The sequence below is a fragment of the Suricata suricatta genome, chromosome 13 (assembly GCF_006229205.1).
Source record: "Suricata suricatta isolate VVHF042 chromosome 13, meerkat_22Aug2017_6uvM2_HiC, whole genome shotgun sequence".
Classification (NCBI taxonomy): domain Eukaryota; kingdom Metazoa; phylum Chordata; class Mammalia; order Carnivora; family Herpestidae; genus Suricata; species Suricata suricatta.
This window is the reverse complement of record NC_043712.1, coordinates 33,760,017-33,784,105: the sequence shown is the minus strand read 5'-3', so window position 1 is coordinate 33,784,105 and position 24,089 is coordinate 33,760,017. Positions and strand designations below refer to the sequence as shown.

Sequence of the window (24,089 nt, the reverse complement as noted above, 5' to 3'; positions counted from 1 at the left end):
GCCCGGCTGTTCGGGTGGTTGAGAGAACGCAGTCTGGGCCGCGGGCTGTGCGTGGACCCGGCGCGGGACAATTTTCGCACCATGACTAACCTCTATGGCTCCATCCATCCCGCGGACTCGGTGTACCTCAGCACCCGCACCCACGGCGCCGTCTTCAACCTCGAGTACTCCCCCGACGGGTAAGCACGGCCTCTCGGAGGGCGGGTGCCCGCCTCCGCCTGCCTCTACCACCCGTGGGCTGCGGCCGGGGCTCGGGGCCGCCGGCACTTGGTGAAGCGCCCTGTGGCTGTCGGAGGTGTCGCCCGGCCCCTTGCGTGTAGGCAGGCCCGGGACTCGTGTGTGCTTCTCGGGACGCGGCGCCGTGGGGCTCGAGCCCAGCCGGAGCCCGGTTCTCTGGCACGCAGTACGTGCCCAGCAGATACGTGTGCAGTAAATGCTCCTTCTTTCCCTGTCATCCCCGGCTTGCGGTTTTCTCCCCGAAGCTTCTGGCGAGCGGGGGGGGGCCTGCGGGATCCACGCACTCAGCGCCTGACTTGCCCTGAGGGGACCCGGGTGCGTTCCTTGGCTCCCGGACTGAGACGCGGCGACGGCTTCTGAAGTGGGGCGTTTGTGAAGTCCCCAGGCTAGACTGGGTGCGTCGGTTAAGGCTATCCAGCCTTTTTCCTGGCAGAGTAAATACTTCCTGTTTGGCCTGGGCTTACTTTGGGTTGTGGGGAATTTTCAAAATAAAACTTTGGTGAGTACACGAACAAGATCAACAAGGAACAAAGGAAAAAATTGACACACAGTTCTACCCTGAGAGGACATAGTTAATTTAACTCTTACCTGATCAAGGCCTCTGGATTCCTAGTCATTTGCTTAGTTGCTTATGTATTCATTCTTTCATTCAGCAAACATTTGTTGAGCACTTGCTGTTTTCCAGGTGCAGAGGTTGCAGTGGTGAACAAAGCCAGCTGAGACCACTTTTGTTAAGCCTGGGACATATTAGTTCAACTACATACCAAATAAGTCATAATATATATTTATAAATTGAGATATAGGCTTGAAGGATCCTGTTGTATTCTTTGGTGTTTGAGGTTTCTCTGAAGAAATAACATTCGACCAAGAACAGAAAAATGAATAGAAGTTGAACTAGCCAAGATAGGATGAGGCCGGAAAGAGACTTATTTCAGATGGAGGAAATGGTGTGTCAGAGGACCTATGGCTGGAGGATCAGTTGGCCACACTAGTGAAGCTGAAAGATGATAGCTTAACAAAGCAAAATATTTTGCTAAAGAAAAACCTAAAGCATGCTAACAAAGAAGAAAAGTCAAGTCTGAAATCATGGTGAGGAGGTACCATTTCACTGATGCAGATGCTTCTTCATAATTATACTTGGTGCTAGGATCTCTGGGGTTTCTACTAATAGCAGTTGGGTGGAACCTGTAGCAATGAATGTGCACCTGAACACAGGGAAGAGAAGAGAAACCATTGCTAAAGTTTATTCATGGAACTGCCTTTTCCCTACTCCTCTGCACCCAAGCCCTATTCCTAAAGCTCCTTCTAAAATACAAAGAATCTGTTCCTCATAAACATTTTGTTCCTTTCTTCTCCATACTCCAACTTCTCTACCCCCCCACACCCCCATTCTGTCAGGCTTTCAGAAATAGCCGTTTCTACTCTTTGGAAGTGGGATTTTAGGTACAGAGTGATGGGTAGAATGAATTATGAGGAAGGAATTCCCATTGCCAGTGCTATTAGAATGAGGAATATATTACTAATAGTTCTGTTTGAATGTGGACAGTAGTGTCCCATACAGACATTTTGAAAAAAGTAGTTTGGTACTCTGGTACTTAAAATAATTCAGCACTTTAATTTGCAATTGATACATACTCATTCTAGAAAGCATAGGCAATAATGAGCAAAATTAGAAGCTAAAGAGTAGTTATAATTGCAGAGATTGAATGGCTATCCAAGGAATTTTTTTCTTCATATCTGTTTACCTATTTTAAAAGTTTTTATTTATTTGTTTAAGTAATCTCTGTCCTCAACATGGGGCTCAAACTCACGACCTTGAGATCAGGAGTCACATGCTCTTCCAACGGAACCTGCCAGGTGCCCCTGTGTATGTTCATTTTAATGTAAACATGGAGTCATTTTGTTACCTGATTTTTTTTGTAGTATTATGAATTACCTATGTTAATATATTTCTACATCATTATTTAAATTTTTTAATTTATTTAAATAAAATCTCTAGAAATAAAATTTTTAGATTTATGTCCTCCTGATAATACCCTAGAATGAGTCAAAGGTTATGAAGATTTTTGGATACCTATTATTAAATTGCCCTCTGTGAAGATTTTACTAATTCTCATTCATCCTGCACGCATCTGAAGGTGCCTGTCTCTCCATACTGTTGCCAACATTGCACTTGCCATTCTTTTCTATCTATATCAAGGTGATATAGTTGTGTTTTAATTTTTTAGTATTCTTACTACATCTACAGATATGCTCCAGATTTTCATAAGACTTAAAATAATTTTATAGAAAAATGACATCTGTGTTAAAGGAGATAATTTCTCATAATCTTCAGTTAGATGAGTAAATCAGCTTACTAGGTACATTACCACTGTCATTTATAAGGACTTCTCAGTACAGAGGAGAGGTGACACAGAAAGTAAGAATTAAAATTATAAATTTAATGAGATCAGACTAGAGAGAATTTGGCACTAAAGAAATGAAAGGATACATGGAGTACAGGTAATTTCTGAAGAATTCCAAAAATGTTTTACAATAACACCTCCTAAGATGACATTTTGAAAAATGAAATTTGATAATGTTAATAGATTAGGTAATAATGTGTGGGACTGCTGTAGAGAAAATTAGTGTATTGGAAAACAGAAGTGAAGAAATTATCTAAAATGGAGACAAAAAAGATGCAGAGATTGAAAATATGAAGGAGGTTTAGTGACATGTTGCATAGAGAGAAAAAGCATAGTATATATTTGGTAAGCTCCTGAAGAAAATGAGATAATGGGGAAAAAAAAATTGAAGAAATAATAGCTGAGAACTTTCCAGAATTGAAGAAAGTCACCAGACCATAATTTTAAGATGTTCAGCAGACCCCAAATAGGAATCTTTTCTAGATATACAGAGACTCCAGGACAACAAATAGAAAATCTTAAAGACTAGAGAAAAAAATACCTTCAAAGGATTAATTATGAGAGTGAAAGCCAGTTATCATCAATAATAGTGTAAATCAGAGGACAGTGTTGATTATTTTCAGTATACTGGGGTACGGGAGGACTGCCAGTCTAGGTGTCTATACCCAGCAAAGATGGAGTCTTCATTTTTGACAAGAACAAAGATGAAATAAATACATACACAAGCAAAGCTCAGTGAGTTTGCCACCAGACCTTCAATAATGAAATTTGAAGTTCAAAGAGAAGAAATTTCAACAGGGAGGTCTGAGATGGTAGAAAGAATGAAGAATAAAGAAAGTGGGAAATATGCATGTGAAACTTAATATAACTTCAGTTTTGTCTTTTGGAATTAATAAAGATGGAACTAAAGAAGAAGACAATTTTCTTCAAGGAGAATTTGACATCATAACTTGGGTTTTAATGTTTGCATATTAAAATCTGCAAGGTAAACACTAAAACAAGAAAGAATATATTATTTCCAGACTAGTAGAGGAAAAAATATGGAAATGAGAAAAAAATACTCCAAAAAAAGACAAGAAAGGGAAAGAAAAAATTAGGAAAGGTATAATAAATAGAAAGCACAGGGGTGCCTGGGTGGCATAGTCAGTTAAATGTTTGACTCGGCTCAGGTCGTGATCTCACAGTTTGTGAGTTTGAGCCCCATGTCAGCTATGCTGACAGCTTAGAGCCTGAAACCTGCTTTGGATTCTGTGTCTTTCTCTCTGCCCTTCTCCCCCTAACACTGTATCTCTCTTTCTCTTAAAAATAAATAAACATTAAAAAAAGAAAGCATAAGGAATGGCTGAAAATAAATTCCAAATATTACTAATTGTAATAAATATACTACTACTAAATATTCAAAAAGATAGACAAAAATATATCAAATACATTCTAAACAAAAGCTAGTGAGCGATAGTAATATATAAACTGCTTTAAGGCAATAAAAATTACTAGAGATAGGAGATCATGCTGATAAAAGCTCAATTCACGTGGAAAATAAAAGAGCTGTGAAGTTGGATGAGTCTTAGATTTAAAATATATGTATCAAAAATTGATAACTTCAAGGAGAAAACAGACAAGTTTATCATCATGAAGAAAAATTTTAATGTACATTAGAGTATACTTCAGTTAGGCAGACACAATCATAAGATAAAAACACCACTTAAAATGTTGCTTTAGGAGCACCTAGGTGGCTCAGTTGGTTAAGCGTCCAGCTTCGGCTCAGGTCATGATCTCACGGTTCGTGGGTTCGAGCCCCACATCAGGCTCTGTGTGACTGCTCAGAGCCTGGAGCCTGCTTCGGATTCTGTATCTCTTTCTCTCTCTCTCTCTCTCTCTCTCTGCCCTCCCCCCCTCTCATGTTTCTGTCTCAATAATAAATAAACATTTAAAAAAATGTTACTTTAAAGGGCTGTATGCTGCATCCAGTTCTGATAATCCATTAGTACATGTTGGTTCAGCTGTACCAGTTGTAAAAATATTGATATATGTCCATAGTGGTTGAATAGTTACTGCCCCAAGCCCATTGAGTACCTTCCATGGGACCTCCTAGAATAACCCATTATATAAAAACTACAGAGTTAAGAGCTGGCACAGAAAGCTACCAGTAAGCATCTAACTGGAGAGCTGCAGCATCAGTTCAGAGTGCTCCTTATCCATGCCAGATACCCTTCCCCACACTAAAAACCCATAGGCAAATGCCCAGTGACCATTTAGCTTCCCTTAGTGTGAGGCTGCTCCCTTTCTCAGGCAGTTTTCCAGCCATTCTCACATAGTCATTTGTGAGACCTACAGCGTCTGGGGAGATCCAGAGGTGAATGAGTCAGTCAGACAAAAGTGACAGCACAGAATCCACAGCAGATAAATGAGGCCTATAGGGATGGTTTATGTATGTCATTACTCCTGGGATGCAGATCCCTATTTTTATTCCTTCTGAATTTCACCATTAAGTGGGCTAAGTTTGCTAAAACCCACTGAATACCTGCCTACCATGGGTATCAATAAACACTCATTTTATTAATGAAACTGACCACCAGTATAAATCTCAGTACCAGGAGCGTTTAGCTGAGGAAACTGAGAAGCAGAAAGGTCATTAAACAAAGGATTTGTACCCTGGCTTCTTAGGCTTTTAACTGCTATATTATATTCTCATCTGGGCTAAAGGATTATAATTAAAGATGATATACCAACAGATTCTTTTTGTGGCTTAGTTATTAACATAATTATATACATATTTAATACACAAAATTAACAGCAAGCATACATGCTAAAAATTTTTAATATACTTAAGCAAAAGCTAAAAAGAGGATATAGCCCCATGAACAATTCTATTGATGTTGAATAATTTTTTCATTACTTACAAAGATTGCAAGTTACTTAATGACTACCTGTTTAATGTGGACATTCTTGGGGCTCCTGGGTGGCTCAGTCGGTTGAGCGTCTGACTTTGGCTCAGATCATGATCTCACGGTTCGTGGGTTCGAGCCCCGCATCAGGCTCTGTGCTGACAGCTAGCTCAGGCCTGGAGCCTGCTTCAGATTCTGTACCTCCCTCTCTCTTTGGCCCTCCCCTGCTCGCCCTGTCTCTCAGTGTCTCAAAAATAAATAAAAAAACATAATGTGGACATTCTTGGAGGGGTTTTATGTAATTCCCTATGCCTATTCGTGGTGCAGACAAGGACATCTGGATTAAAGAAAAGATTATGGCTAAAATTTCCAAAAATTAATAAATAATGGAGATTACTAGAATATTATGAACAACTTAATGAGAACTATCACCTGGAAAGCATTTTTATAATTTATAGGTTAGTTGATTTTTTAATGTTTAATAAAAATTTTTATTCATGTTAATTTATATTACTATTGAATATTTAACATTTTTTAATATCACACTTGACTATATGTAACAGCTGCCGCCTGCTTGTTTTTTTTCCAAACACGCAAGGAAGATTTACAAAATTTTCACCTACACAGCCACATTTCAAAAGATTATCATAGAAGTACAATATTTCAGTACAGTGTGATCACTAGAAATGAATAACAAAAAGATAACTAGAAAAACCTTATGTGTTTTCAAGTGAAGAAACATTTATATAAATAGCATATGGGCCAAAGAAGAAATGGTAATGGACGTTAGAAATATTTAGCACTGGGGGCGCCTGTGTGGCTCAGTTGGTTAAGTGGTCGACTTCAGCTCAGGTCATGATCTCACAGTTTGAGGGTTCGAGCCCCGTGTCAAGCTCTTTGCTGACAGCTCAGAGCCTGGAGCCTGCTTCAGAGTCTGTGTCTCCCTCTCTGACCCTCCCTCGCTCACACTCTGTGTTTCTCTCTCTCAAAAATAAACATTAAAAAGGAAAAAAAATATTTAGCATTGAATGATAAAACATATCTCAAAACTTGTATGATAAGTGTAAAACAGTACTTATTAGGAAAATAATAGTCATCAATAAACTGGAAAGGAAGACAAGTAAAAATTAGCGAAGTGTCTATATCTCAAGAAAAAATAGTGACATTATCTGCAAATAATAGAGTAAGTGAAGAAAGGAGAAGGAAATAGAGTAACAAAGAATAGAAGTGGTGAACTTTTAAAATTCAATAGAAATAACTCAACAGAGAGAAAACGTGACCTTTGAAAAGACCAATAAAAATAAAAAACACTCATATTGATGGAGAGAATGCCCACGTAAACAATATTCAGAATGAAAAGGGTGACATGACTTCAGATGCAAGAGGTAGAGATTATAGCTTTCCAGAAGTAGTGGAGTAGGTGGTTTGGCCAACCCTTCAACAGAGAATAATTAGAAAAGCTAGAAAAAATAGAAAATATTTAATGTAAGACATAAAAATTTGTGTTTGAAGGAATTAGAGAATTAAGGCAATGAGTAAATTGTAGGGCTAAGATCTATGAAAGGAAGAGAAGCCAGGAATGTGAGCCCACAGCTTTAGCCAATGGAGCTAAATAAGCAATATTGTAGAAATGAAAGGTTTAGAAAGTAAAATAATGTAAATCACTACATTAACATATTGAAGGAAAAACCTAGGATAATTTAACATATATTAATGAAAAACACAGTAAATTTGAAGTAGAAGAAAATTTCTTAATCCAATAATAGAAATCTACCCTCCCAACAAAAGAAAAATAAAACAAAAAAACTTTACAGCAAACATGGTATTTAATGATGAAAACAGTGAATATATTTTGAAGATTAGGAATGAGAGGAATGCCTGCTATAGTAACATTTCTATTTAACATTATACTGAAAGTTCTAGCCAGTGCAGCAAGGAAAACAGTACTGAAAAAGAATAAAGCATTTGCTTGTATTGATATGATTATCGACAAAACCTAAAGTAACCTACAGATAAAGTATTAAAATAGCAAGATTGATGGATAAATCATTTAAAATTAATTGCATTTCTGTACACCACCAACAAAGCAAAATTTTAAAAAGAATACTTACAAAAGCATGAAAAAAAATGTCAAGTACCAACAAATACGTTGTACCTGTGAATAAATCTAACAAAAGATAGGTATGACCCATATGGAGAAAATCTCCATGGTAAATGGAAATACACCATGTTCATGGATTGAAAGACTCCATATTGTAAAGATCTCAATTCTATGCAAACTTTTCTATAGATTGATTTTAATCTGAAAATCCATAGCTGGACTTGTGTGTGTACATAACTTGTTAGTTGATTTAAAATGTATAAGTATGTTTAAAGGTCCAAAAATTGCTAAGATACTCTTGCTGAGAAAATCTTGAATATGTGTGAAGGTATACATGTTATTGATGGGATAATTCAGTACTGAATGATACAGATTCTACTGAATTAATTTGTAAAGTCAGTGTATCCTAGTAAAAATATTAACAAGGTTTTTTAGTCAGACCTGACATGCTACATCTAAAATTCCTTTGGAAGAAAAAGTATAGTATTAGCCACCTCCCTAGCAAAGAAACAAAGAAATGCTTATTAAGCAATGGTGGGGGGCGGGTGGCATCTGGGTGGCTCAGTTGGTTAAATGTCCTACTCTTGATTTCAGTTTAGGTTATGATCTCACATTTTGTGAGCTGTCATCACAGAGCCTGTTTCTGATTCTCTCCCTCTCTCAGCCTCTTCTTCACTTATGCACAGGCTGTCTTGCTCTCTCAAAATAAGTAAATTTTAAAAAAAGCAATGAGGACATCTTGCTTTACCACATATAAACCCATTTAGAAATTATAATTGTATATTGGTGTTACGTAGAATAGGGTATAGAATCCAGAAACAAAATGTGTATATGATAAAGATCCCATTTCAAACTAATGAGAAAAGTGTAGACTTTGATACTGGGGCAAATGAAATGCATTTTAAAAAGTTACAAATCATGCCATGCACAAAAATAGATTGTATTAAAACAAAACAATGAGTATTTTATAGAATTTTTTTTACAGTGTTTAAGATAAAGACTCTCCAAGGATCAATGATTCGTTTACTTTTATGCACAAAATGGAGTAAAGTTCATTCCATAACTCTTTTGAATAACAAAAAATGGCTGTTTCTATAGCTTTAAAATTACAGATATTAATTTGAATATTTTTACTCATGCTGATCAACTAGCAGAAAAATTCTTAAGTCCAGATATTTCAAAAAAGGGTTTTTATGCAGGGGCGCCTAGGTGGCTCTGTCAGTTGAGCATCCAACTTCCACTCAGGTCATGATCTCACGGCTTGTGAGCTTGAGCCCTACATCAGGCTCTGCTGACAGCAGAGCCTGGAGCCTGCTTTAGATTCTGTGTCTCCCTCTCTCTCTGCCACTCCCCTGCTTGTGCTCTGTCTCAAAATAAAGAAGCATTAAAAAAAATTTTTTTTAAAGACTTTCTGCAGAATCCCTTTAAAGTGCAATTTCATGATTACTAAATATGGAAAAGATTTCAATTTAGATTTTTTTCCCTCTCCTACTTTATCTAAAAAGTTTGTTCTAAATAGAAAATTTTGGCTATTTAAAATTCTGCCTTGAGGGTACACCTGGGTGGCTCAGTCAGTTGAGTGTCCAACTCTTGATTCCAACTCTGGCCCAGGTCATGATCCCAGGATTGTGGCATCAGGCCTCATGTTAGGCTCCGTGCTGAACGTGGAGCTGGAGCCTGCTTGAGGTTCTGTCTCTCTGCCTGTCTCCCCTGCTCATACACACGTGCTCTCTCTCTTTCAAATAAAAATTATTTTTAATTAGAATTCTATCTTGGGGCATTCTGATGGCTTAGTTGGTAGGACATGTGGCTCTTGATCTCAGGATTGTGAGCTCAAGCCCCATGTTGGGTGCAGAGATAGCTTAAAAAAATTAAAAACATTTTATCTTATGTATTTTCATCTTAAGTGTACAAATTCTGTTTATTACTGGAAATATAAATTGAGAACAGGCCTGCAGTTTCAAAGATTTAAGATTTCATTTGTTAGGTCTGAATCTGAAAGAGCAGTGCCCACAGGAAACTAAGACTTAATCAAATAAGACAGTTGCTTTTCAGAAATCAAAATGAGGCTTATAAAAGATTTCTGATAATATAACTTTGTAATAAGAAAGGGCTGAAACTAGAGACAAGACTAAAACCGTAAAGGAAGAGATTAAGTTTGACTCTAACTGGTTCGGTAGTATATATGCCAAAACTTTTTCAGTACGTTTTAATAGATATTGATGAAGAAATTAATAATTTTGTTATATATAATTTTTTTCTTAAGTTGCCTCATTTATGCATGCTTTTCTACAACCAGCTTTTCTCATTTAGAAATGTGTTTTGGAGTTCTTGCATATTCACATAAAACTATCCCTTTTTATTTTTTTATTTAAAAATATTTTTTTGATATTTATTTATTATTGAGACAGAGAGAAACAGGGCATGAATGGGGGAGGGGCAGAGAGAGAGAGGAAGTCACAGAATCTGAAGCAGGCTCCTCCAGGCTCTGAGATAGCTGTCAGCACAGAACCTGATGTGGGGTTTGAACCCACAGACCGTGAAATCATGGCCTGAGCCAAAATTGGACGCTTAACCAACTGAGCCACCCAGGCGCCCCTCCCTTTACTTTTAAAAGTGGCACCGTATTGCAGACTATTATGTACCATGGCTTATAGAATCAATCATTCCTCCTTTCATGTACTTTTAGGTTACTTTCAATTTCTCATTACAATGAAACACATCTTTATATATGTTTCTTTATATTTATAGATGATTATTTCTTTAGATTAAATTCCCAGAAAAAATTGCTGAGTCAAAAGGTATGCATATTTAAAAGTGTGATAGATATAACAGGGTTGTCTCGTTAGCTCAGCTGTTAGAATGTGGTGCTAAAAGTTTGATAGATACAGGTACTCTCAGAACCTACACTGTACCAGTTTATGCTTCCCTATAATGTTTGAGCTTACCATTTCCTACTATTGTCAACAGCAGAGAATTTCAGTCTTTTAAATATTTGCTACTGAGGTGTCTGGGTGACTCAGTAGGTAAACGTCTGACTCTTGATTTCAGCTCAGGTCAGGGTATCAGAATGATGAGATTGAGCCCCATGTCAGGCTCTGTGCTGAGCATGGAGCCTGCTTGGGATTCTCTTTCATCCTCTCTCTCTCTGTCCCTCCCCCCCAAAATAAATAAAACGTTAAAAATAAAAAATAAATCTTTGCTACTAACATTGGTAAAAAAGTTATTCATTATAGTTTGTATGATTATAAATAAATATCAATAATGAAAGAATGCTAGAAAGCTAAAGAGAAATGTGTCATTTTCTTTCAGGTCAGTGTTGACTGTTGCTTGTGAACAGACTGAAGTTCTGCTTTTTGACCCTATATCTTCAAAGCACATAAAAACACTTTCTGAAGCTCATGAAGACTGTGTAAATAATATCAGGTCAGTATTTTAGTAAAATAGTGAAGTTTATTAATGTGACCCAAAATATTCTGTTTTGGAAGTTAATGAAAATTTGTAATATCTTGCCCAGCAGTGCTAGATGATATGCATTTGTGAACTGTGAATTTATTCCTTGTGAAACTTATTCCTTTAATTATCAAACTTATTATTAATCATTTTGGATTAGAATTTTTCTGAAATGCATTTTTCACTTCCGCATGATTTTATCTTTTATCTTCATATACGAGGGTTGTCATTACGAGCCTCGGTCGGCCATGTATTACAATAGTCCTGCAATGTCTTTGGGCTAATGATCTGTGTAGAATGATGGCAATCCCACTGCGTAGCCTCTCTCACCTACCTCTCCCCATTCCAAACTATTGAGGGGGAAAAAAACCACATATGCTCAGAGAACTTCTTTATAAAAGCATGTTGGAAGCTCCTTAAATTCTCAATAATGTGGGAAGTAACAGTTGAACAGCTTCGTGGATTAATATGCAGTCATTAAAATGATGGTCATAGGGACTACATATCAACATGGACAAATCTTGGGGCAATATAGGTAAAAATCATGATTAAAATTGTTTACAAATATGACATGCAGAAGATGAGGAAATATTTTTCAGTGCTAACATAGGATGGGTTAGAATGAATAGATAATGAGTAATTTTCTGTTTTCTAAACATTATGTAATAAGACTATATTCCTTTTATAATGATTACTGTTAATGTTAAAAAAAATGTGGAAATTACTTCTTGTCACAGTGACATGCTGAGTTTTGATGTAGCCTCTATGCTCCAAACACATAGAACAATAGATTAAAGAGCACAAAAGATACAGCCAGGCTCTGAAACAACATTTTTGTGGGCCAGAAGTAGAACACAGACACAAGCTGTTAGGTCTGAAACTGCAAGCCCACTGGGTTTTCAGTACTGGTACTTATGCGTAGTAGTTTTAGTTCCTCTTAGGAATCTGAAGTACTCAAGTGCTTCATGTGATGCAGGAACCAGAGCCAGAATCACTACACAAAGCCGCCATTTGACTAGAATGCCTGTCTCATTTGTGAAAGGTTGAAAAAAAAAGCTATTCACTGCCTGAGGCAATGGGTTTTGGCTGATTAAGACACATCCTCCTGGCCAGGAATTAAATGAAGCCATTACTGAGTCAGTGATTGAATGTATGTATGTGATAGCTCCAATATCATCAGGAAACTAAAGGCCTTAGTGTCATTATATGGCCTAATTGTGGATTAGGGGTTCAGAAATCAAAGTGGAGATAACTACAAAACCATTAAATAGGAGAAGAAAAAAGTAATTAAAAACCTTTCTTAAAACTTTGCTTATTCAAAATGAACCTATAACCAAAATTCCAAAACTCATGAAGACATTTAATACTAATATCATAAAATCAGCAACTAAAACAAGCATTTTTTTTCTGGATGAAGTTAATTTTATGGAGTAGTCCAACAAAGACTTTATTTTTAAAAATAAATTATTTATTTTTTTTTGACTAGGTAATACATGCACGTGGTACAAAATTCAAAGGTACAAAAGGGTAAACAGTGAAAAGTAAGTCTATCTCCCACCTCTGTCCCCTAGCCACCCATTTCCCCTCCCCAGAGGCAACCACTATTACCAGTTTCTTACTATCATTTTTGAGATAGTCTATGCATGTACAAACATACACACACATACATATATACATACATCCATATATACGTACACTTTTATATAAATGGTAGCATACTACACACACTATATACCTTGGCTTTTCCATTTAATAACATATATAGAGATCATTCCATGTTAGTGCCCATGGGATGATCTTTTTCTTTTTAACGGCTGCATAGTATTCCATTGATTGGGAGACACTTTAAAGCATTTTTAGGATGCTCAAAGAAATAAGGAATATTTTCCTTTTAAAGGGAACTCAAAATTATGAAACAAAAGAGATGAAACAAGAACATGTTAATGTGGTAAAAAACCAACTACAACTCTTAGAAATTAAAAATATGGTTAGTATATAAAAAACTCAAAAGATGGGATAAATTTTATCCTTTACATCATTGATGAGAGAATTAAAGGGTTGGAAAACACTGAGTACTTAAAAGACATAGAATATTGAGAGACTCCCAATATGTGTATAGTAAAGAGTTATAGAAAAAGAACACGCAGAGATTGGTGGAGAACTAATTTTTGAAGGCACAAAGGGAGAGAATTTTTAGCACTAAAGAAGCATTGATCCTTGAATCAAAAGTAAACTCTAGAATGTCACACAGGTTAAATAGAGATAAATCTACACTGAAACAGGTTGTAGTAAAACTCTGTAGAGAGTATCAAAGATATAGACAAAATCTTAAAAGCCACCAAAGTTAGAAGCCAGATTACCTACAGAGGTATAATTCAAGGTTTTACAAAAGGTTTCTCAACAGCAACAGTTGATGCTAGGAGATTATGAAGTAGTATCTTAAATACTAAAGGAAAATAATATTCCATGCCATATCATATCCAGGTAAACTGTTATTCCATAAAAGAATTTAATTAGGTGAAATGATAAATGTTACTAATAGCAGAAAGATAATGATTTAGGGTTTTGGGGGGAATGCATTTATTTATATATTTTTTTTAAGTTTTTTATTTTTGAGAGAGAGAGAGAGACAGCGTGAGCAGGGGAAGGCCAGAGAAAGATGGAGACACAGAATCTGAAGACAGGCTCCAGGCTCTGAGCTAGCTGTCAGCACAGAGCCCAAGGCGGGGCTCAAACCCACAAACCACGAGATCATGGCCTGAGCTGAAGCTGGACGTTTAACCAACTGAACCACCCAGTGCTGCTGGGGGGATGCATTTAAAACAAGTTAAAACTAAAAGTCTAGATTTATTTTCTGCTAGTTACATTAAAAAGAAAAAACATGAAATTAATTTTTAATATTTCATTTACCCTAGTAGGACTAAAATATTATCATTTCAACATGTAATTATTATAAAATTTATTGAGATAGTTTACTTTCACTTTTTAATGTTGAATTTTCAAAATCCAGTGTTTAACAGTTAGAGCACATCCCAATTCAGACTGGCCACATATCAAGGACTCAAAAGCCAAATGTGGCTAATGGCTACCAAACTGGACAGTGTAGCTTTGGATAGTGACAATAGATTGTGTGCAATATGGCAAGGTTCATGTCAGGTTCAGAAAAAAGGTCAAAATATTAAGTGATTTCAGACTCTTTCAGAACAATGTATAATTAAATATATGCAATGAAAAACAAACTTAAAGGTAACTAAAATAGTAGAAATACAGTGTACAGATTCCAAATCAGAAGTGGGGGAAAGAGAATATTGAAACTTGATTAGTAGAAAACACAAAAGCTTTATAAACTAAATAAACAAAGCAAGCAAAGGGATGATAAATAGAAAACAAGAAATAGAAATAATTCCAAATATAGGAGTAGTTCATAGTAAGTATAAATGGGTTGATCTTTTTTATTAAAAGACACAGAGACAGCAATTTTGAATAAAAAAATGAAATTATCTATATACTCTTTATAGAGATACTAAAAAAAAGTTGCCCAGAAATGGGAAAAGAAAACTAATATAGATTATCATTATTGGACAGATAGAAGACCAAAAGCTTTAATAAGGATAAAGTACAACAGTACATACTGATATTATGAAATTGTATACAATTTGAAATTTGTGTTATTTCAAAAAAAACAAAACAAAAAACACAAAAACAAAACAGATAAGGAATTACAAGTATAGAGTCATAGTGAGAGACTTTAATACATTTCCATCCCAATCTTGTAAATCAAGTAGATAAATTTAGGCTGTAGAAGATTTTAAAATATCTTGAATAACCTTTCTCCTAAAAATAGAAATGCAGAATAAAATGTATTTAAAAATTTTTTTTTGATGTATAGTTGAGCAGATAAGAAAGAAAGGAATCCTAGAGCCAAAAATGAAATAGAAGTAGGAATGCAAAGAAGTAAACTGGTATTTAGCTGACTTTTACCTTGGAGGCATTTGCCAAATGCTAGTGACCTTAACCTTCTGTTTGATATATATAAGGAGTTACAGTGAATAGGAGGGTTAATTCTATGGCCAGTTCAAGATGAGGAATGTAGTGGAAAACCCTGCATAAGTCTAGGACTCCCAAGGGCTATACTTAGAGCATAAAGGTGATATAGAAATATACTACCCTGTTCATGTAGACTGTGACCTTGGTAGAGGCATATCAGAAAATCTCTTCAGTAAATTTCTAACCACAGGTCAGCCTTCATGCATGTATAGGGCCCAAATACACAACTACTGTATGGTCTAGAACCACTAGCCAGCAATTTAAAATTGAATCCAAGTTGATAGTACTGCCAGGTACTTGCAAAAACAAACACATATTTTCTCTCAGGGAGAAAACTCAATATCATTAAGAAGTCAGTTCTTTCCAAATTAGTCTATAAATTTAGTTCAGTTTTAATCAAAATACCAACAGGGGTTTGTTTAGTTTTATTTTAACTTAAAAATTCATATGGAACAGCAAAGTGCCAAGAATATCTGAGACAATTTTGAAGGACACTAAGATGGTAGTCTTCCTGACATCAAACACAGTCTTAGGACAGGGATTGATTAAGTGCCTAATGGAATGGAGTAGCACTTCTAGAAACAGACCCATGCATATATGGAAAGTTGATATACAACAGCATGGGTATGGGTATTACAAATTAGTGGTGGGGAAATGGAAAAGAGAGAACTGGTTATATATACATATGAAAAAACAAAGTAAGATTAGATTCCTATCTCATACCATAACTAAATAGAACTTCTAGTTAAAGACCTAATAATGAAACCAAACCTTTAAAGCTTTAGAAGAAATATAGAATATATTTATGTTCTAAAGATGAGGACGGATTTTTTAAGATATAAAAATCGTAACTCATTAGAGGATTGCTAAGTTCAACTGTATTAAAACTTAGAACTTCATTCTAACCAGAGACAGCAGTCTGAGAAGATAAGCTGTAGGCTGGTGGGGGAAGACACTTTCAATGCACCAAGAAAGGGTTAGCACCCAGAATGTATAAGATAATTACCCTGGAGCAAAATAGGCAGAAAACCATAAAGAGAAGCCAAAATGAGGAGTAAGTATGAAAAAATTTTTCAAGCTTCCTAGTTATGAAAATATAAATAAAAGTAAACAATGAAGAAATACTAAGTATTGGCAAAGATGTTGAGAAGTAGAATTCTTAGACACCATTGATGGAGTATAATTAATAAAATTATTTTGAAGAGCAATTTAGCAACAATATCTGGTAAAATTAAAGAGCAAAAAAAATGTTTAAGAAATAAAAGCATATATAAACAAGGAAATGCGTAAAGAAGGTTGATTATAGCATCATTAGTAATACGAGTTGGAAACAAATCTCCATCAAGAGGAAGATCAATTCCAGTATACTCATATAATGGAATACTATACATCAGTTAAATGAACTAGAAGTATCAGCATCTGAGATACATCTCAGAAATTCAAGGTTGAGCCAGAAAAGCAAATTATAGAATGAACTGTACAGTGTGATACCATTTATGTAAAGTTTGGAAATATACAAACATAAGCATATTTGTTGGTTTTGTGCTGTATCCCCAGCACCTAGAACTCTGCATAGCACATGGTGCTAATTAAATATTTACAGAATAAATGGAATGCAAAACAAAACTATACATTGTTTATGGATACATACTTAGGAACTCATGGTATTAAAGACTTGCATGGGGAGTGACAAATTTTGGATAGTGGTTCCCTCTGGAGAGGGAGGGAGGGGAATGGGATTGGGGAGGGATATTCAGGGTGCTTCAGTTGTGTTTGTAATGTTCAGAGAAATTTTAAAGATAACAAATTGTTAAAATTTGATAAAGCTGGGTGGTGGGTATCACAGGTCTTTGTTATATTCTTCATAATTTTCTATATGTTTTAAATATTTTACAATTTAAAATTTTCTTACCTCAGAAAGAAAGGCTGTGTTGAATTGTTTGCCCTACTCAAAATGATTTCTGACTAATCTGTTAGAATTTGTTCTTTTTCAATGTCAGCTCTCATTAGCTGCTCTCAGTGTGTCTGCTTTAGTACTCCACACCTACAAATTTGAATTTGTTTCTGTTGGTTAGAAAAACAGATTTTGAAGCTTTTTAGAAGTACATGTCACTTAAGAGTTTTGCGTGAGGATCTGAAGGGTCCTCTGGCATGAGCTTAAGTGTGTATTACTTATTAATTAATAATACTAACTTCCATTTTTATTGAGTGACTACCATGTGCCAAACCTTTGTGAAATTCTTTTCATACAGTATTAATTCTTAAAATAGCCTGATGTGAAACAGATACTTTATCCATTTTAAGGGATGAAGAAATTACAACTCAGTTAAAGAGATTTGTCCAATATCTTTAATATGTAGCAAGTGGTAGAGCTGGAATTCATGCTCAGTTCAGTTAGATCACCTGAGTACAGTTCAGAGATATGGGAATGCATTTCCTGGTTTGGTTCTAGATAGTGATTTTGCATATACTTAGTAATGTCTTCTAGTTCATTCTTTAATTTTTTAAGGTTTCATTATCTTGTAAAATAAAAATATTGATAGTTGTAAGGAGTATTTTCTTTCTTCATATTTAGGGAAAGTTAGGGAAAGTAAGTTCTTAAGCCCTTTATATAGATTTACTTATTTATGAGGACTCTGTATGTCAGTTTAAGAGTCCATTTAATAATTAAGGTCTCCCCAGTTATGAGGTTACAAGGGCAGTTGAAATTATCATAAGAATATTCACTTAGTGGTAAGGCAGTTAAAAACTTAGGACCTATTTAAATATTCCAGGACCTACTTTTCCCCTCCCAGTGTCTTTGTTGGTCTTTTTCTGATTGGTACATTTCAGACACTATAATGTAAATGCAGTGCTCATCACTGGGGACATGAAATTTCTTACTATGCCAAGGATGTGGAATTTTACAAAACCCTGAGAGTGATATTAGAAAACTGGTCAATTACGTATAAAATCATTGGCAAATGAGCATCTGAGAGAGTTAGGCTAGTTATCAATTAAAGGAAATGACAAATGATGACATGATAGATACTTCAGAGAATTATGTGAATATCTCATGGGACTAAGGAAAGGCCCTTGGGAAAGTGGATAAAACTGTTGATTATTGTATAGGACTTATTCTTTTTTATAGTATAAAACTAAAGTATTAAGTAAGGTGTCATATATTGCTGTCATAATTTCATTGGAAAGACCATGCAGAAAAACCCCCAAACATTTTATTTATTCTTATTCTGAGAATTTACACGTAATTAAATAAATGTAAAATAAATGTGTTTCTATGATTTTGGTTTTTAGACAACACTTCCCTGTGTACAATGAAATGCTGGTACCTGTTTTAAGAAAAGTCTATTTCAGTTGCTCTTATCCTTTACCCATTAACGTCTGATAATGAAGACATCACTTTATCCAAATGTCAGTCTATCCGGAATCGTTACAGTCATCTGTTGGTGTTTGAGGGGGACATGCAGGGCAGTTTTATAATTCATAAATTCATGGGTTTCAGTGTGTGGAGTGTCTCCTGTTCATTGGGGACTATAGAGTTAAAAATGTATTTATTAACTTATTAGGCTAGACAGAGTGTTAATTTGAGAATTTTGGGCCAGATCTCCAAGGATTACATTCTCTGCATTTGCCTGCTTTAGGCTGAGAATTATGGGTACTTTAACTGGTCTCCAAATCTACCTTCTTAATTTTCTATTATTTATCTATTCCCTTCACCAATGATTCTTCAGTACCAAGATTTTTAACAAGTAAAACTTTGAGGCAAAATGAGAAAACTAAAGTCAAAGTGTTGAATTTTTTATTAAGGTAAATTTATTCAATTCAAATTGTTAGCTTTTGTTCTGAGATTATATTCTTTGAACATCATTGGTATTAAAATATCTTTCATGTAACATTGATAATTTTTCAGTGGCCTTATTGATAAAAATTTTAAAACTGATCCCCCACTTTATTTTTTATGAAAATCCAAGTTTTGAAAACTAGCCACCTCAGAGATCTTTCTGAAACTCTTATCTAATCATGTCGTTCTCTTGCCTAAATCCTTCAGTATCATCCAACTAGGGTTTTAAATCCATATGAGCTTTAAGTATTTTCTGTAGACTAAAATAATGTATCTTTTCCCTACATTTCTTAGTTATTATTTAAAGTTTCTATTTATTTATTTTGAGAGAGAATGCAGGTTGGGGAGAGGGAGAGAGAGATTCTCAAAGCAGGCCATGCACTGTCAGTGCAGAGCTTGATGTGTGGGGCTCAAACCCAGGAATTGTGAGATCATGACCCCAGCTGAAAGCGAGAGTCAGATGCTTAAACCAACTGAGCCTGCCAGGTGCCCCATCCCGTAATATTTTTAAATGTATGAAGGTAGATGCTCTATGATGATCAATTTATTTTGACAAATACAATTTGTCAAAATAAAGTTTGATCCTCCAGTAGCCTTTTGTCACCATGTATGTTTTTCAATCATATAATTCCTGTCAGATAGTTATTAAAATATTTTTACTTTAAAAAGCCTTGTCAGTAAAGATAAAACCACAGGGGGAAAATGGACTTGATAATATAATAACTAAAATTTTGATTTAATAAGAAATTACATAAATCACATAGAAAGACAGACGTATATGTGGTGGGGCATCTGGCTGGCTCAGTTGGTGGACAGACTGTACAACTCTTGATCTCAGGGTCATGTTGGGCATAGAGCCAACTTAAAAAATAAAATGCTGTAAAATTCAATGAAGTATATGTGCAAAAAATATTCAACATACTGTCTGAAAAACTGAAATATATTATCTTTACTATAGAGAATTTATAACTCAATAATAAAAATAACAGCAATAGGAAAACCAGCAAGGAACATGAATAGCAATTCACAAGAGAAATATAATCTTCCAGTTAGTGTGAAAATGTTCAACTTTGCAAAAAATAAAAGTTTCAACTTAAGATTTTTTTTCCTGGCACTTAAGAGAATTAAAAAATTAGAGAAATGGATACCCCTAACTGCTGGAACTACATACTGCTATGTACCTTTGAGGACAGTTTGGGTGTATGTATCAAAAAAGCCTTATGTTTTTTAAAATCCTTTTTTACTTAGCAATAAACTTTCTAGGAATGTACTTAGAAAAATAACTAATGATGTGATTTTTTAAATTTTGTTTAATTATTTTTTTGTTTTTTTATTTTTGAGAGACAGAGAGAGACAGGATGAGCAGGGGAGGGTCAGAGAGAGAGGGAGACACAGAATCTGCAACAGGCTCCAGGCTCTGAACTGTCAGCACAGAGCCCGACGCAGGGCTTGAACCCATGAACCGTGAGGTCATGATCTGAGCCGAAGCCAGACGCTTAACAGAATGAGCCACCCAGGTGCCCCACTAAGAATGTGATTAATATTCAGCTGTTGGGATGTTTATCATAGTGATTTCTAACAGAAAAAAAAATTGGAAGCAATGTAAACATCCAACAATTGCTTGCTTAAAAAAAATTTTTTTTAAGGTTTATTTTTTTGAGAGAGTGCAAGTGGAGGAGGGGCAGAGAGAGAGAAACAATCGGAAGCAGGTTCCAGGGTCTGAGCTGTCGACACAGAGCCTGTGCGGGGCTTGAACTCACCAACTGTGAGATCATGACCTGAGCCGAAGTCAGACGCTTAACCGACTGAGCCACCCATGAACCCCTGTTAGGTTTTAAAAAAGAAAACAGGGAGGGGCGCCTGAGTGGCTCAGTCAGTTAAGCATCCGGCTTCAGCTCAGGTCATGATCTCGCAGTTCATGAGTTGCAGCCTGGCATCGGCCTCTGTGCTGACAGCTCGTTCAGAGACTGAAGACTGTTTTGGATTCTGTGTCTCCCCTTCTCTTTGACTCTCCCCTGCTCGCACTGACTCTGTCTTTCAAAAATAAGCAAAAACATTAAAAAAATTAAAGAAGAAAACAGGGGGACCTGGTGGATCCGTCAGTTCAGCTTAGGTCATGATCTCACGGTTCGTGAGATCTAGCCCTGCATTGGTCTTTGCAATAACAGTGGTGCAGAGCCTGTCTGAGGTTCTCTTACTTTCTTCCTCTCTCTCCCCGGCTGCTGCTCACCCTCTCTCTCAAAATAAATAAACATTTAAAAATAAATAAAACAAAAGATAATCTATCATTTATAAATAAATATTAGGGTTCATTCATACAGTGAACCTGTTCAGCCATTCAGAATGATTTTGTTGGGGTTCCTGGGTGGCTCAGTTGCTTGAGCGTCCAACTCTTGATTTCAGCTCACGTCGTGATTTCATGGTTTGTGGGATTGAGCCCCATGTTGGGCTCTGTGCTGACAGCGCCGGAGGCTGCTTATAATTCTCTCTCTCCCTCTCTCTGTCCCTCCCCTGCTTGCATGCTCTCCCTCTCCATCCCCCCCTCTCAAAATACATAAACATTTAAAAAAAAGATTTTGTTAATCCTTAAAAACTTGGTAAAATAATTATGACATGATATCAGGCTTGCAACATAAGAATTAGGCTATATATCAATAACTGGTTATTTTTATGGTGGATGTTTTTCCCTTTAAAAATATTTTTAATGGGCATGTATACATAATTTTAAAATATTGGGAATCACTATAGAATAAATCCATGATGTATTCTCTATTTATCTCTACTTCCCGCCCCCCCCCCCACTCCTAACTACTGTTGCCTCTCAGAGTATACCATCCCCCTACGTGTCTCTTTACCTTTGCTTATGTGACCCTTTGGCCACTTAGGGAGTGTCAGCTTATCTTTTTACTTTTTTTTATTCATCTTTATTTGAGAGAGAGTATGTGAACGAGGGAGGGGCAGAGAGAGCAAGAGAGAATCTGGTGTGGGGGTTGATCTCAGGAACCATAAGATCATGATCTTAGCCAAAATCAAGTCAGCCACTTAACCAGCTGAGTCACCCATATACCCCTGCCTGCTCATCTTTTAAAGTCGGTTAAGATGACATCAACAGAAGGTCTTTCCTAACTACCCTTTTCTTTGCTTATTTCACACAATTACTTTGTATAATTATGTATTTATTATTTCTCCACTAGGCAGTGAACTTCTCTCATTCACTGATAATAAATATTTGTGAGTGCTTGTTTTGTGCCTGGCACTGTGTGTGTTGGGTACTGCAGATCTAACAAGTTCCTCCTGGCTTCAAGGAATTTATAGCCTTATGAAGTTACTCCTTACATGGTAATATTAAATGTTATGACAGAATTCTAGAGTACTTTGGGAGATTAGAAGATTGGTAAATCTACTCCAGGCTGGATAGTGATATAAGGCTTCCTGAAGGAATTAGCTGAATAATAAAAATAAAGCAAGCATTATTTTAATAAAGCAAGGAGTAGAAGGAAGGTGGTTTCAAATAGTAGACACAGTTTGTACAAAATTCTGGAATTTTAAAACCGTGTTAAATTTTAGAAGGTTATGATATTTGTGGATAATGGGGTTGATTTCTGATAAAAAGTAATTACATATAATTTTACCTTGGAAGAAGCTCCAGAATTAATTTCTTCTTTCTGCAAGAGATTAGGAAGTTTTATATAACAGCATAGTTACAACATCCTTAATGCTGAATTAGGTAGAAATTCAAGTGTGTGTTGGGGGGGAAATTCAAGGAAAATTGGTAGGTTTGTTATTTTTTAAGTAGGTGTATAAAATATACTCTAAGGATTGAGAGATCAGTGTAAAATAATAAAAAATCTGAATTATAGAGTATTTTAATTATCTACCTTGTAATCTTAACTGGTCATAATAAAATGTTGCTAACTATGATTATTTGGGAGATGCCTTTGGATTAACAGATTAAAAATATGGCATTTTAACTGCAATTTTTATATGTAAATATGTTCTAAACAGGAAGACATTCCTTTTAGCAGAGCAAATATTTGTTACAGTTATGAACCTTTTACAGCTTAACATATCTCCTTCTGCAATCAAGTCTTTAAAATCTGTCTCCTATTAAATTGTCTCTCACCATTTGTGTTTCATATTATACAGATTCTAAAGTTCTTGCCCTCTAGCACTGTTCTCCAAACACCCCCCCCATTTCCATTTCCAAATAAAAATCAGTAATATAAAGCAGATGGATAAAATTGCATTGTGGTCCTCAGTAAGTCATAGTATCCTTCCCTGTGATTATGTGAATTATACTTACTATTTATTGTATATCAGAATCACTGGGTTTATATAGTAAGTTTGTAGTCCTTTTTTGTTTGTTTTCTTGATTAGGTAATATCGAGACTATTTCTCAAATTTTTTCTGCTTTGTAGATTTCTTGATAACCGGCTGTTTGCCACCTGCTCCGATGACACTACAATAGCACTGTGGGATCTGAGGAAATTGAACACCAAAGTATGCACTTTACATGGTCACACTAGCTGGGTGAAGAACATCGAATATGATACTAATACAAGACTCTTAGTAACATCAGGATTTGATGGAAATGTCATTATTTGGGACACCAACAGGTTTGTGAATAGGAGACCGTGTTAGGATTGTGAACAACAAAAAATGTTTGTTTATGATGGTAACTAAATTCAGTGATTTGTCTTAGTTTTTATATCTCTTTAGGAGGAAGAACCTGCCTTTGGGGAAAACAGTAAAAAAGTGATTCCATCTTCTGTTACTTGCATGTAGTCATGTATTGTAACTTTAAAATTCGGAGAAAATTAATGGAAAGGAGAGCAAGTAGTATGTAGTTAATGATGCAAACTGGTTTGCAAGTTGAGTTTCCTAAATTTAAGGACTTTAAGGAAAAATATTTTTATTATTTCCTCTATGGAACAGAAATGTTTTTCATTTTTTGGTCCTTTGATTCTAAACCTATTTATTTTGTAATTTTGTACATTCACTTCATGCATTAAAGAGTAGTTCCTCATTTGGAGTGGTACTGATCCATAGAGAAATGTTTGGAAGTAAATATGTGGTGCAATTTTAGTTGTCACTGTGGCAGAAGAGGGGATTTCTACTGG

At 35.6% G+C, this 24,089-nt stretch overlaps 1 protein-coding gene across 1 annotated transcript in view; it reads left to right on the top strand.

Moving 5' to 3' along the window:
• The first annotated feature begins 6 nt into the window (after positions 1-6).
• Positions 7-24,089, top strand: part of DCAF10 (DDB1 and CUL4 associated factor 10) — a 52,315-nt gene continuing 28,232 nt past the window's right edge. The window contains exons 1-3 of the mRNA XM_029919958.1: positions 7-179; positions 10,941-11,054; positions 23,388-23,585. Of these exons, the coding sequence (XP_029775818.1) occupies positions 82-179; positions 10,941-11,054; positions 23,388-23,585 (410 nt within the window). The 5' untranslated portion in view covers positions 7-81. The remainder of the gene's footprint in view (positions 180-10,940; positions 11,055-23,387; positions 23,586-24,089) is intronic.